This window comes from Danio rerio, chromosome 25, assembly GCF_052040795.2.
Source record: "Danio rerio strain M-AB ecotype USA chromosome 25, GRCz13ab, whole genome shotgun sequence".
In the NCBI taxonomy this organism is placed as follows: Eukaryota; Metazoa; Chordata; class Actinopteri; order Cypriniformes; family Danionidae; genus Danio; species Danio rerio.
In genome coordinates, this window is record NC_141045.1 from 19,121,521 (window position 1) to 19,136,767 (window position 15,247).

General features: G+C 38.3%; 1 protein-coding gene across 8 annotated transcripts in view; it reads left to right on the forward strand.

The window, feature by feature from the left end:
• Positions 1 to 14,440, forward strand: part of btbd10a (BTB domain containing 10a) — a 32,281-nt gene extending 17,841 nt beyond the window's left edge. For 4 of the 8 annotated variants that reach the window (NM_001444194.1, NM_001347897.2, NM_001444195.1 and 1 more), the window contains 5 exon segments: positions 160 to 262; positions 2,105 to 2,225; positions 2,465 to 2,662; positions 6,870 to 6,980; positions 12,487 to 14,440. In NM_001444194.1, the coding sequence (NP_001431123.1) occupies positions 160 to 262; positions 2,105 to 2,225; positions 2,465 to 2,662; positions 6,870 to 6,980; positions 12,487 to 12,800 (847 nt within the window). In that variant the 3' untranslated portion in view covers positions 12,801 to 14,440. 8 annotated transcript variants of the gene reach the window in all.
• Positions 14,441 to 15,247: the final 807 nt, after the last annotated feature.

Genomic DNA, 15,247 nt, shown 5'->3' on the forward strand with positions numbered 1-15,247 from the left:
TAAAATGACACCTTTAAAATGTTGAAGATTTGCAATTATTGAAGCTGAAGGTTATTTTCATGTCTGTGTTCAAAAAGTGGGGGTGACGAGAATAGTTCAAAATAAACACAGATGATTGTGTTTGTCATGTTGTTGATGTATTTAACTGTTGTTTTAAAGGATGTTCGGATCTGGACGGGAACACAACTTCACGCGTCCTAATGAAAAGGGAGAGTATGAGGTTGCAGAGGGAATCAGCTCCACTGTGTTCAGAGCCATTTTGGTGAGTGCTCTCTGCTTTAAAAGCTTTATTGAGGTTTTAAATATCTCTTAGGCCTGGTGGACCCCGCATATTGATTAAGTACCGGATTAGGCTGCAGTATCAGAATTCACATGACTTCAGCACAAACTGAACTGCTTTGTTAAAGCTTATTGCAGATGTATTTCACATATAAAAAAACTAAAACTCAGCAGAACGATTCCCCTGCTGCTGCTGCCTCCTTTCTTTTAATATCTTTGAAGGCAAGGTTTTGTCCCCATTTTCTGGCACTGTTCACTTTACTGAACTTGTGCTGAGATTTTATATTGTGAATGGAGAAACGAAGATACAGTTGCGGTTTTCTGAATAAGTTATTGGTATAACTAGTATGGCATAACTATATTTATAATAATATTATTATTAATATTAAAGTATGAACTGTGAAATACAATAAATAAATAATAAATAAATGAATAAATAAATATTTTCAGTCAAAAAAATTGAATAATAACTATAATTATTATTAAGCTATACAAAAATAATAAAATATGTGTTGTAAAATACAAATCATTTATAAGCATAATAAAATTGTGAAACAACATTTTATATTATTTATAAGTTATTTCAACTTAATATAGTTCATATTATAAAATTAACAAATTTATTCTTAGTATATATTTATAATAAGGGAGGCATGCTGGCTCAGTGGTTAACACTGTCACCTCACAACAAGAAGGTCACTGGTTTAAGTCCCGGCTGGGCCAGTTGTCATTTCTGTGTGTCAAAGACAGGTATAGGTGAATTGGGTAGGCTAAATTGTCCTTAGTGTATGTGTGTGTATGTGTGTAAATGAGTGTGTATGGATGTTTCGCATTGATGGCTTGCAGCTGGAAGGGCATCCGCTGCATAAAACATATGCTGGATAAGTTTGTGGTTCATTCCGCTGTGGTGACCCCAGAGTAATAATAGAGCTAAACCGAAAAGAAAATTAAAGAATGAAATTTGCCTGTGTGTGTGCGTGTGTGTGCGTGTGCGTGTCCGTGTCCTTGTACTAGGTTGTGGCTGGAAGGGCATCCATTGCATAAAACATGCTAAAATAGTTGGCGGTTCATACTGCTGTGGGAATCTCTGAAATAGACCTGAAGCTGAAGGAAAATTAATATTTTTAATTAGCTATATACAAAACTCCTTGACATTTTTTCTGATTGTTATATTTTAAATATTTATAATAAGTGTTAAGTTATTTTGACTGCTGGTCACTTCCGTAGATAGTTATTCTAATAATAATAATGTGTTTATTGTACAAAACAAGTACAAGAATATATTGGTAAATGTTGTGAGGACAGAGCGCTCATTTTGTACAATTCACTGGAATATTAGCATATAGCAGTGATTATTGTGATTTAATTTATTTTTTTTTATAATTTGATGGGTAAATTTGGTAAACAATTCTTATTCTCAAATTATGTTTATTTATTTATAGATTATATGTGCAATATAATGAATTTGAGTATATACAGTGCTCTGCTCAAACCTGTCTGCGTGGCATAGAAAGGGTTAAGCTTCTAAGCATGAGGCTCAGTGGAAAAAGCAGGACAGCGCACGTTAGACAGCACTACAAAAATAACAGCCATATCCAAGCTTTTTTTCCCTCTTCAGTGAAGTGTTTTGTTCAGCGTCTTCGTGCTGTCCGTATGCTGAGCTCTTTGCACGTTTGGCTGGCTTTAAATGGATCAGTGAAGAGTGGGAGAGCAGTGTGTGTGTGTATCTGGCATCGGAGCCATTTGCTTCTCTTTGGAATGAGTGCTGCTTCAGTAATGGCCGCCTGTTTGTTTTTTCTCTGCGTCTTTCCCTTTTAACCGGCAGGATTACTATAAATCGGGGATAATCCGCTGCCCTGATGGGATCTCCATCCCGGAGCTGAGAGAAGCATGTGACTACCTCTGCATCGCCTTCGACTACAGCACCATCAAGTGCAGAGACCTCAGTGAGTATTCTTAAACATGACAATTGGAGAAAAGATGGTATTGTGAGCGTCTGGGATGTCTGAGGATGATGGAGGCGAGAGAGCAGAAGTAGGTCAGTGTCGTACGTGATGTGACTGTCAGATGTGGGTCAGTGTGAATTGTTTACGTGGTGCACGCTGCTGTTCTGCCTTCATTTGTCATGCATATGTCTAAATGCTAATGAGCTGATTTGAATAAGACTGATCGCTTTGGCCTGCAGGTGCCCTCATGCACGAGCTGTCTAATGACGGCGCACGGCGGCAGTTTGAGTTCTATCTGGAGGAGATGGTGCTGCCGCTGATGGTGGCCAGTGCTCAGAGCGGAGAGAGAGAGTGTCATGTGGTGGTGCTGACGGATGATGACGTGGTGGACTGGGATGAGGAGTACCCACCGCAGATGGGAGAGGAGTACTCACAGAGTCAGTGCACTCAACCATTACACGCTGTTATCAAAATGTCAATCTGCATTGGTAGCATTGATTGCTTGTGGTTTTTGAACATTCATAAGCCAAGTGTTTCTACACTTTAATGATACTTCAAATTGTGTAGCTTGTGTTCTGAGTAGGCCTGTCACAATAGTCAATATATCGACTTATCGCACAACACATGGACATCATTTTTGCTGATGCAATATACACTCCCTCGCCACTTTATTAGGTACACCTATCCAACTGCTCGTTAACGCAAATTTTTTATCTGCCAATCACATGGCAGCATCTCAATGCATTTATGCGTTGTAGATATGGCCAAGATGATCTGCTGCAGTTTAAACTGAACATCAGAATGGGGAAGAAATGTGACTTACTATAAGTGGCTTTGAAGGTGGCATGGTTGTTTGTGCCAGACTAGCTGGTTTGAGTATTTCAGAAACTGCTGATCTACTAGGATTTTCACGCACAACCATCTTTGGGGTTTACAGAAAATGTTCCAAAAAATAGAAAATATCCATTCTTGTTGCCAAATGTCAGAGGAGAATGGCCAGACTGGTTTGAGCTGATAGAAAGGCAACAGTAACTCAAGTAACCACTCGTTTCAACCACAGTATGCAGAAGAGCATCTCTGAATGAACAACATGTCGAACCTTGAGGCGGATGGGCTACAGCACTGGGTGTGACTCCTGTCAGCTAAGAACAGGAAACTGAGGCTACAATACACACAGCCTCACCAAAATTGGACAATAGAAGATTGAACATTGCCTGGTCTGATGAGTCTCGATTTCTGTTTTGGATGGTAGGGTCAGAATTTGACGTCAACAGCATGAAAGCATGGATCCATCCTGGCTTGTATCAACGGTTCAGGCTAGTGTTGGTGGTGTAATGGTGGGGATATTTTCTTGGCACACTTTGGGCCCATTAGTACCAACTGAGCATAATGTCAACACCACAGCCTACCTGAGTATTGTTGCTGACCATGTCCATCCCTTTATGACCACAGTGTACCCATCTTCTGATGGCTATTTCCAGCAGGATAAGGCATCTCAGATTGGTTTCATAAACATGACAATGATTTCATTGAAATCAACTGGCCTCCACAATCACCACATCTCAATCCAATTGAGCACCTTTGAGATGTGGTGGAATTGGAGATTCGCATCATGGATTTGCAGCTGACAAATCTGCAGCAACTATGTGATGCTATCATTTCAATATGGATCAAAATCTCTGAGGAATATTTCCAGTACTTTGTTGAATCTATGCCACGAAGGATTAATGCAGTTCTGAAGACAAAGGAGATCTAACCCAGTACTAGTAAGCTGTACCTAATAAAGTGGCCAGTGAGTTTGTATTGTCCATACATAACCAAATCCAACAACAATTTATCTGATAGTGCAACATCTCTATTAGAGGTGTCAGTGTGGTTAAAAATACTAATATTTTCTATAAATGACTGGTATGTTTTCATGTGGGTGTCTGACAACTGAAAGGAGTCTGGTAGCAGATATAGCAGCCTCTATTACTATTTACCTTGTACTTTATTGTTAACATTTATTATGTAGGATATTATTATTTATGTAGGATATACGTTTTCACATTCTGATTCCAATGCCTAATTATTAAATCGACTATAATTAAATGAAATTCTTTTAGGAATAAAGTATTGCATGTTCTTTTGAAGAGTGTACTTGCATTGTGATGCTATTATATTGTCATTCAGGCATTCTATAATGAGTAGCATAAAATGGTCTTAAAATGACAGTAATGTTGTGTATTGCAATATATTTTGGTGCAGTATATATCGTACAAAAAAAAAAAAAAAGATTGTGACAGGCCAAGTTAAACGTTTTGACCTTTTGGATGATGAAAAGGGGAAGACCCAAGCAGACACCTATAATGATTCTGAACACTAGCAAGTGGATCGAATCCCATTTAAACAATCTGTTCCTTAGCAACACTCCTGCAACCACTCAGAACACCCTAGCAACAGCAATTTGATTCTCTATCCACTCAGCAGCTGTATAGTAACATTGTAATAAACATTTACAACAACACAGAACACCCTAGCAACCTCCAATAGCTCCAACAAGCAAATATAAACATCCAGCACTTTAGCTGCTGTTTCATTGGATCATCCTTCATCAGTGGATTAAACTGAATTCAACTGTGACATTTTTATAAAACTGAACTGAATCAGTTTTAATTAAAATACAGCAGCATTCTACATCTATGCTCCTGCCTACCTGAATATTATTATTTTACTCTTTATTCTTCATCTATGTAAAGCTGCTTTGACACTGTTGTAGAAGCATTATGCAAATCAAGATGAATTCAACTGAATGGACCAGCACACCTTGTCCAACCATGACTCATAACAACACTTATAGTCAGCCACATAGAACACCCTAGAAACCACATAGCAACACATTAATTACCGCTCTAAATGCTTATTAATAGGCGTGTTCAAATTAAAGCAGACTGATTGGCGCATGACGTCAAAGTACTGTGAAAGCAATTAGAGCCCATGGCTTTTGGGTGCAGCTCAATTGCTCCTGTGTTACTTTGAACTCCAACATTCACTAGGCGATAGGCGATGTGTGGACCACACTAAACCAACTAGCCAGACCTCAGAATCCCTGTTAAAGAAAGATCCCCTATTATGCATTAAATAAAATCATATTTTAGTTTTGGGGGTCTCCAACAACAGGCTGAAATGCATGCAAGGTCAAAAAACACTCATTGTCTTATAATATGCATTTATTTTTACCTAATTATCCCAAAAACTCCCATATGATTCATTCTCAAACACCTCCTTAGCGTGAAGCTAATCTGCGCTGATTGGCTCAATGACATAGCCTGTTGTGATTGGTCGACTGTGTTCAGCGTGAGTCAGAAAGAATTGCCCACCACGGCTTATCAACTATTTTGAAGTACAGTATAAAATACAGTACAAGCCGCGTGGAGTGGTTAAAAGTAACAAAACACAATTAAATACATAATTTTCAAGCTAGATAAAACAAGGATAAAACCATTTTAATTGCACTTAAGTTACTTACACTGAGGAAGAAACTGATCCCTGTACTGTTTACTTTAAAGTTCCTGTCAAGCTCTGACAAAGCCTCAGACATCAATAGTCTTTTTTGATCCTTCCTTTAACAAACGGCCAAAAAATTCCCCTATTGTAAGCGCGTAGATTGCTGAAGCACTCATCAGACGGGAACACAGCACAAGGCTGGGGTGATAATGCTGAGGTATTTTTGCAAAAATAAACTTCAAACACTGACTCTTCACAACCGTATCTTTGAGTAGGGAAAATAACTAACTAACTTTCCCTCACACTTCATAGAACAGCGTCTATGTGACATGACTCAACCGGGATCTGCGACAGTGTTCGTTTTCCTCTTTTTCCTGTGTTTGTGGGCGGGGCCGGGGGTTTCAATTTTTTCCAGGTTTGCGCGTGCAACAAATGGGCGGGGCTTGACTTCCATATCAACGTCACGCCGACACAGCTTAAGATTCATTACCCTGGCATTTCACTTGAACCACTCTGATTCGACTCTTTTATAAATAAATCAATAGTTTTAAACACTGCCTTTTCAGATTTAAGCATTAGCTGGATATTTCACTTCACTTAGAGCTGTGTTACACACTGCATGGAAGGTCATTTTCAAAAACCCATAATAGGGGCTCTTTAACTTCATAGCAACCCACTCAGGAAACCACTGAACATCCTCTCAACACTAGCAATGCTTTGAAAAGCATCTGGAGCATCCTCCCCAATCCTTCCCTAGTACACCACCTAGCAACACATAACTAACAAACATCCAGAACAAAACATCGTAGCAAACCTATGCTTTAACAACCACCAGGACATCCTTTTCAGCCTAGCAACAACACAGCAATGCTTTGACAACAACTCGGAACATATTCTTTTAATCTTTGGCAATAGTCCATCGGGCACCTGCTACAGCATTGAAGACAACTTAAAACACGCCATAAAAGCCCGTAGCAACACTAAAAAAATCACCCTAAACCACAAGCAAACACATAACAATAGACTAAAAACCTCTTAATACTGTACATGCTAGCAATCACATAGCAACATGTGCATGATCATCATCAGTGCAATGCATATCTGTGCTTGTATCCACATGAAACCTGATGTTTTTCCTCTCTCTCTTTTGGGTATCAGTTATATACAGCACAAAACTCTACCGGTTCTTCAAATACATTGAAAACCGAGATGTTGCCAAGTCTGTTCTGAAGGAGAGGGGACTGAAGAAAATTCGATTAGGCATTGAAGGTAAGAGACTGAATAAGGGAATGTGAGAAATGGCTTTTCACTTGACTGCTTTTAGATGAACCTGAAATGAAATTAGCTTGCTCACACTTTCACACATTAACAGGATTGTTCATCCAAAAATCAAAATCCTCTCATCATTTACCCACCCTCCAAACCTGTCTGAACACAAAAGATGATATTTCATATGCGAAACTCAAGGGCTTTTCACACTGAGCTTAAATGAATAGTTCACCCAAAACTGAACATTCTGTCTTTATTTACTCACCCAAAACTGATTCAGTTTCTTTATTCTCTCGAACACAAAAAGATGTATTGAAGAAGGCTGGAAACCTGTAACCTCTGACTTTCATAGTATAAATTTGTCCTACTATGGATGTCAATATTACAGGTTTTCAGTTTCTTCAGTATTGGAAGAGTTCAGATGCAAAAACATCTAAGTGTCATCTGAAATGTTCTTCTAAGATGAACATTTTTCTCAGGCTGCTACAGTACTGTATGTATTGATTCAGTAATTTCACGTATATGGCAAATAACTAATTATTTTCATCACTTTTAACATGAAATAACTGAACACAAACATGAGCCTAAGAAAAATGTTCAATGTAGAAGAAAATTTTAGATGCCACAAAAAACTCAAGCAGATTTGAAACAAGTGAATTTCCATTACATTTCTTTTGTGAACTCTCTCTCTTTAACCCCAGGTTATCTTTGTTCTAGACAGCACTTTAAACCCCAGTTGAAAGAAGCTTCACACCTCATCTGTGATTTGAAAGTGGCGATAACACCTTTTGACTCAGGGTTTCACTTCAGTGTGAAATGGGGCAATATTTGCTTGTTGCTGATGGATGCTTAGCAGCAGACAGCCAATCAGAGATTGAGGCCCTGTTTACACTAGTGCGTTTTTGTTTTAAAACGACATTTTAGAATGAAAACGATCCGCGTCCGCACTAGCGTTTTACCCAGCGTTTCTAAACAGCTCTCCGTCCACACCAAAACGCTGAAAATGCACATCACGTGACCACACACACACACTCTCGGGCAAGCGCTGCAGCCCATCTCCCCAGATGAGAGCTGTGCTAGGCGGACTTCTCATCAAGCATCTCCCGCTGGATCTAATCTCACTATATTTATTAAACGGGATATTTCATTCATCTTGTTGTCTTTATCTAACGAGATATTCCCTGACTTTGGTCATTGGAATCTATTACTTGTTCTCAGGTAACGTGTTTTGGCTGAGCGCAAAGATAAGTTAATGATTAATCCATGTACTTTCCTGTATATTGACTGATCGCTTGCCTTTTTTTTCTATAATGTATAAACTTATTGTATGTTATACTTTTATAATGGCCATTATCGATTAGTAAAACTGATATTCAGCAAAAGAGAGGGTATGTTTCGTATTTTCACTGAAATTTGAAAGGAGGCAGTTGTTATAGGCTCCGTTTTGTTATAAATATCCACACAGTGAAGATGACGCTCATATATACAGCATGACGCCTAAACATGTCTGCTGTCTGTTAAGTTGCTAATATTAAAATAAAAATAGGCATTTCCTGAAATCATGTTAACATTTTATTGTTGAGAAAGTGAAACAGCTTAGCCAGGGTGATGTGAAGTTATAAAGTACACTGTTCCCTTTGAAGATTTACCCGTGTCCTCGGTATAGTCTGTTTTCCATATCAAACTGAGAAGAAGAGACTGCAGCCTTGATCAAACTTGCGAAGTCTGAACTTACAAGGAGAGGATGCAGGACTGAACTGTGTGTGTTTGGCTACTTAATATTGAGAAAAAGCCCCAATCAGAGAGGCGAATGTCGGCAGCCCCGCCTCTGTTTTCAGATGTCTCCGTTTTCCATGATACTTACTGAGACGGAGCAGCAGAGTTTCAGAATGAAAACGGCCTCTCCAGCGTTTTCGAAACGCTCCGTTTTTCGGCGCTCAAGAACTCCAGCGTAGTGTGGACGGTTGGCGTAATCGTAGCAAAACTTATGCGTTTTCAAACTCAAATGCATTAGTGTAAACGGGGCCTGAGAGTCAAGATTCATTGCATCTCAGTAATAGAAAATGGCCATCATGTAAACAGCAGCCGGTGAGAGAAATGGCCAAAACAGAACTGTGAACTATTAAGAAATGTGTAGTAATGAATGGAAGACAACCTAATTTTGCTCCTGGTTTTCTTTTGTTTATATTTCATCATTGAGAATGACCTCAATTATTCTCCCACATTAAGTTTTATATCTTTGAGTTAAACACAACAGAAGATATTATGAAGAAGCCATCATCTTCCATTGTAGGAAAACAATTATAATTGTCCCAGCAAGCATCCAGCATTTGTCACAACATATTATTTTGCATATAACAGGAAAAGAGACTTGAATAGGTTTGGATGTCGAGTAGATTGAGTAAATGATTGCATTTATTGACAGAATATCCCTTTATGGATGAACTATCTCTTACTTTAAAGCAGATGAATACCTTTCTGCCATTTTAATAACTCAAAAGATGCTGGTACAGCTATGAAAATGATTCTTGCTTTTTGACCAATCACTGACAGTAACACGGCAAATATGCAAATAAACATGTTAACCCAGGCTTTGTGAATGCCGTTGTAGAATGTCAAAGATTAACAGATAACCCCAGTGTGAAAAGCCCTTCAGACAGGTTCAGTCTAACTGTCCAGATAGTAGAAAGAAATGAAAGTGGACTGATTACACCAGTGGTTCCCAACCTTTTTCTTTGGGGCCCCCCCATGAACATATACAAACATTGGAGCCCCCCCACCATATAAATACATATGCACGCACACACATATGTACTGTGTATATATATATATATATGTGTGTGTGTGTGTGTGTGTGTTTGTTTGTGTAATATTAATATATAGTAATATGTATAGAAAATATATATTTTAATATTAAAATATTAATTAATCAGTTTTAACTTGTCTTGGCCTTCAATAAAACCAAAATTTAGGTAGGCTTTGTCATACTGTCTAATCTTTTTCTTCGCCTCTGAAGAATCACTGCATTTATGTTTGTCTGCCATTTTTGTTTTGATTTTGCCTTTACGACACGTTGACAAGCCAATTGCGCGAGTGAGCAAAATTTAAATAATTATTTAAAGTTATTTATTTTAATTATTTTCACTATTATGTTGGAATTTTAAGCATGTGTTTAGATTATTTTTTATTTTTTGGTACTTAAAAATACATATATAATAGTAGGGCTGCTCGATTTTGGGAAAAATCATAATCATGATTTTTGGTCATAATTGTAATCACAATTATTCAAAACCATTGCCAGTTAAAGTCAAAATTATTAGCGATCCTGAGATTTTTTTTTTTTTATAAATATTTCCCAAATTATGTTTAACAGAGCAAGGAATTTTAACAGTATTTCCTATAATATTTTTTCTTCTATTTGTTTTATTTTAGCTAGAATAAAGACAGGTTTAAATATTTTGAAACCAATTTAAGGTCAATATTATTAGCCCCCTTAAGCAATATATATTTTTGATTGTCTGCAGAATAAACTACTGTTATAATGACTTGCCTTATTACTCTAATTAAGCCTTTGAACTGCACTTTAATCTGAATGCTTGTATTTTGAAAAATATCTAGTAAAACATTATGTGCTGTCATTATAGCAAAGACAAAAAGAAATCAGTAATTAGAAATGAGATATCAAAACTATTTTGTTCAGAAATAAGTTAATAAAATATTATTTCCATGAAACAGAAATTGGGCAGGAAAAGGTTTGCTAATATTCAAGAGGGCTAATAATTCTGACTTCAACTGTATATACATGCAGTTATTTTCCACCCTGCAAAGGAAAGAGAAATAAATACAATAGAATAAAAATATGAAACAAACTGTGCTTTAAGCATCTTCACTGTAAGAAAAACACTTTAGCTACAGCAGTCCTTCAGTCAAGAGCAGCGAGGGCTTTCTCGTTGTGTTTGTTTAATAATGATAAAAACAGCCGGCAGAAGGATTATAGCGCGCTGTATCTTTAATGGTTTCTCTTTCACGTCTTTTAAACCTCAACTCCTTTGTTTATTACACAAATGAGTGTTAATGTAAATAATCACTAAACACCGCGTTTTGACACCTATTTGACCATTAAAGCGTTCACGTAAAGATGACTTTAGATGTCTGCGCTCCTCTGCTCGTCTCAGTGTGTGAATGAGACCGAATGCTGACCGGCCGCATGCTTCTGACTGCGTGATCGTGCTGCACACACACATAAGCTCTTTCGCGCTTTTAAGAGCAACACGTGTACAACTGTGGCGAAATGTGATGCAATAATCAATTATCTCGATTAATGCTTTTTTATAATCGTTTGAAACCGAAATCTAAATCGGATTTTCGATTAATTGCAAAGCCCTTTATAATAGTGGAGCATTTTTATGCCTTTTTCTACCTCAATACTTATCCTCTCCCGCGCCCCCCCTGTGAACTCTGGCGCCCCCCTTAGGGGGGCGCGGACCCCAGGTTGGGAACCACTGGATTACACCACAGTGAAAATTCTCTCTTGTGAATAATTTTGGTAACCAAGCATTTTAGTTCATTTTTTAGTATTGACTTACATCATGTGGAGCAAAAACACAACTGAAGCTGTTTGGTTACCAATGTTCCTCAAAACACACTGAACTTTAGGCCTCGTTTACACTATGCGCTTTAGTTTTAAAACAATCCACATCCACACTGATGTTTCACCTACCGTTTCTAAAAAGATCTTTGTGTACACCACACCGTTGAAAATGCACATCACAATACCACACACACACACACACACTGGCATGTGCTGCAGCGTATGCGCACGGCTGAGCTCCAGGCAGTCGGTCGATGCTCTGCAGTCATCTCCCCAGCTGAGAGCGGTGCAGGTCCGACAGTTCATCAAGGATATTCCACTGGATCTCATCTCACTATAGTTGTTAAACATGATTATTTAATTCATCTTGTCTCCATCTAACGACTCTTTGGTCTTTTGATTACTTGTTCTCGGGTAATTTGTTCTGGCTGGGCACAAAGATAAGTCACTATATTAATTTGTAATCACGTACACTGATTCTGCACATTTGACTGATTGCTTGCCTTTATTTCCTATATTGTATAAACTTACTGTGTTATTGATGGCCATTATTGATTATTAAAACTGATATTCAGCAAAATGTTTAGTATTTTCACTGAAAATGAAAGAAGGCAGTAATGTTTTGTTATAAATATGCATACAGTGAAGACAAAAGTCATATAAATACGCAGCTACACAACGCCTCAACAATTAAATCCACGCAGCAACAGCATTTAAATCCAAAACGGCCTCTTCAGTGTTTCCAAAACACTCATTTTTTTAGTGCTCAAAAACTCTGGGGTGGTCTGGACAGAAGTTGTAACCATACCAAACTTCTGCGTTTTAAAACTAAAGTGTATTCTTGTAAACAGGGCCTTCGTTTTTGGATAGATGTCAAATTAGCGTTCATCCTTACACCGCTGTGTTTACTCTTAGGATACCCAACCTACAAAGAAAAAGTGAAGAAGCGTCCTGGCGGCCGTCCCGAGGTCATCTACAACTACGTCCAGCGGCCCTTTATCCGCATGTCCTGGGAGAAAGAGGAGGGCAAAAGCAGACACGTAGACTTTCAGTGTGTGAAGAGCAAGTCAATCACTAACCTGGCTGCAGCGGCGGCAGACATTCCTCAGGACCAGCTGGTGGTGATGCATCCTGGGCCACAGGTGGACGAACTCGACATCCTCCCAAACCACCCACAGCCCAGCCAACATTATGAGCCCGATCCTGACGCCTCATCCCCAGCCATCTGACCCTCACACACACACACACACAAACACACACTCCACTGGTCCCGCTGCCAAGACCGCATTGCCTTTCTAGTCTCTCCCGCCTTACACGAGTCTTCAAGACAAGCACTGCGGCAGCACACCTCCTCCAGACACTCTTTCCTGGACACAACTCAGCCAAAGCAGGTTTTGATTTATTTGAGTAGATAATCAATGTTGATAATCACTCCTTACGTTCATTATTTAAGCAAAGCCATGCACTGGGGGGAAATGTACAAGTCAATAGTAACTTTGTCCTAACATTACATTTTTTTTTAGATGAAAAATTACAATTTTGAGTTGTAAAATACAATTTGAAGAAACAAAAGTCAGAATTAACCAGCTACTGCAAGACAAGTCAGATGTGAAAAAGGTGCAATTTTCATTATTCAGTCAAATTAACAACAATAATAATAGAACAATTGCAAGATGTAAACATCTGGAGAAAAAAAACGTCAAAACTGCCAATCTGAACTCATAAATTGGGTTTACGTCACACTTTTAACTCCTTGAATTGCAGTAGCAAAATTGCCAGAAATGCAAAATACAATGAGTTTTTAACTTGCAACTGTTAGAAAAAAAAGGATAATTTAGAGAAACATGCAGTTCTGAAACTCGCAACGTTAAGTTGACATGAAAAAAAGAAAGTTCCAATTGGCGGATAAAAGCTTCATAGTTTGCTGTGGTATAAATAGAAGGATAAATGTGATGTATAGAGCTTCTTGTCCAGCATGTGACCCACTTTAAATTGTGTCTCACTCAGGCAGAGGAGATCATTGGACAAGGCAAAACACAACACAGTGAGTATAGAATGACATGAAACGCAGAGGCTGCTGACTCATCAATAAACACAGCAACCATCCATAAGGTCAGTCACAAATGTCAGGTGTATCAGCTGCCTTAATAAAGCTATCAACTTACATGTCACGACTCAATTGTGAGACTCACATAATGGCCAAAATAACCCTGCAACATGTAAACTATGAGCTTTTAACTTGCATTTAGGAGAGGGGTTGTTATGATATGAGTATGATGATATGAAAAGTAATTCTGATTTAAAGTCATAATGCAAGTTTAAACTAGAGCTTTCTAACTTAAAAACAAACAATTGTGATTTATAAAAGTCCTAATTATCTTTTTTTTTATATATATATATATATATATATTATCCGTGGACACCTGCTTTCATAGATTGTACTATATTTGTGGTGCTGTTTTGCTACTGCTGTTTCACTTTGCAATAAAAAGAAAAGGAGCACAATCCACTGAACAACCCTGCACATGTCCTGTGATGAAGCAGAATGCATTCGTTGTAGGTCTAGTGTGGTGGAGACGGTCTCACTGTGATGCTTGGCCTCTGAACGAGTACTGAAGTGATGTCACGTTTTTATTGTACCGTACTTTTTATTTTACTGTCGTTTGTAGCTGCAGTGCAGCAAGAGAGAGAGAGACGTTCCTCTACTGCACCGCTGACAAATGTTATTTTAATAAAGCATTGTTGGATCAGTTAGACTCCTTTCTGATCATAGAAATCAGTGTTTATAGGCCACACATCTATCAAGAGTTTATACAGTACTATGAAAATACTTTAATAAATACTTTGTGTGTATTTTTGTCACAATTTAGCACATCCTCCTCCTGTAGTATTCTATTCTGAATGTGTCACTATGATCAGCACTTCATATATCATTGACTTTTAGATGGAGTCCATTAATATCCACAATGGCTGTCACAATTCTAAAGTAAAGAGACAGGATATGGACAGAGGTATAAACACAAATACAGATATACTTCGTGTTCATATACACATACTGGGGGCAACACAGTGGTGCAGTGGTTAGCACTTACCCTCACAGCAAGACGTTCAATAGTTCGAGCCCCGGCTCAGTTGGCATTTCTATGTGGAGTTTGCCTCCAAGTGCTCCAGTTTCCCCCACAGTCCAGACACACTATTGGTGAATTGAATAAGCTAAATTGCCTGTAGTGTATGTGTGTGAATGAGAGTGCATGGGTGTTTCCCAGTACTAAGTTGCAGATGGAAGGGCATCTGCCGCGTAAAACATGCTGCATAAGTTGGCAGTTCATTCTGCTGTGGCGACCCCTGATTAATAAAGGGATTCAGCCAAAAAGAAAGTAATTGCATACTGTAAACCGAACTGTACATGTATAATTGTGCGCACACACACCTTTCTTGATCTATAAAGACTCACCCTTAAGATAAATTCCACATTTCAGTGAAGACCTGCTTGTTAAAGAATTGACATCGTGAGCATCATTTGTGTTTGACCTACAAAATGATTGAGTTATAATGAAGCTCGACTGTCAAGCCATCGTCTTTTCCCTGACAACACACTTCATTTCCTCTGGATGGCAACATAGAACAAAAATATCACATGCGTGAACCAATCAAAAGCCAGAGAGAGAGAGAGAGA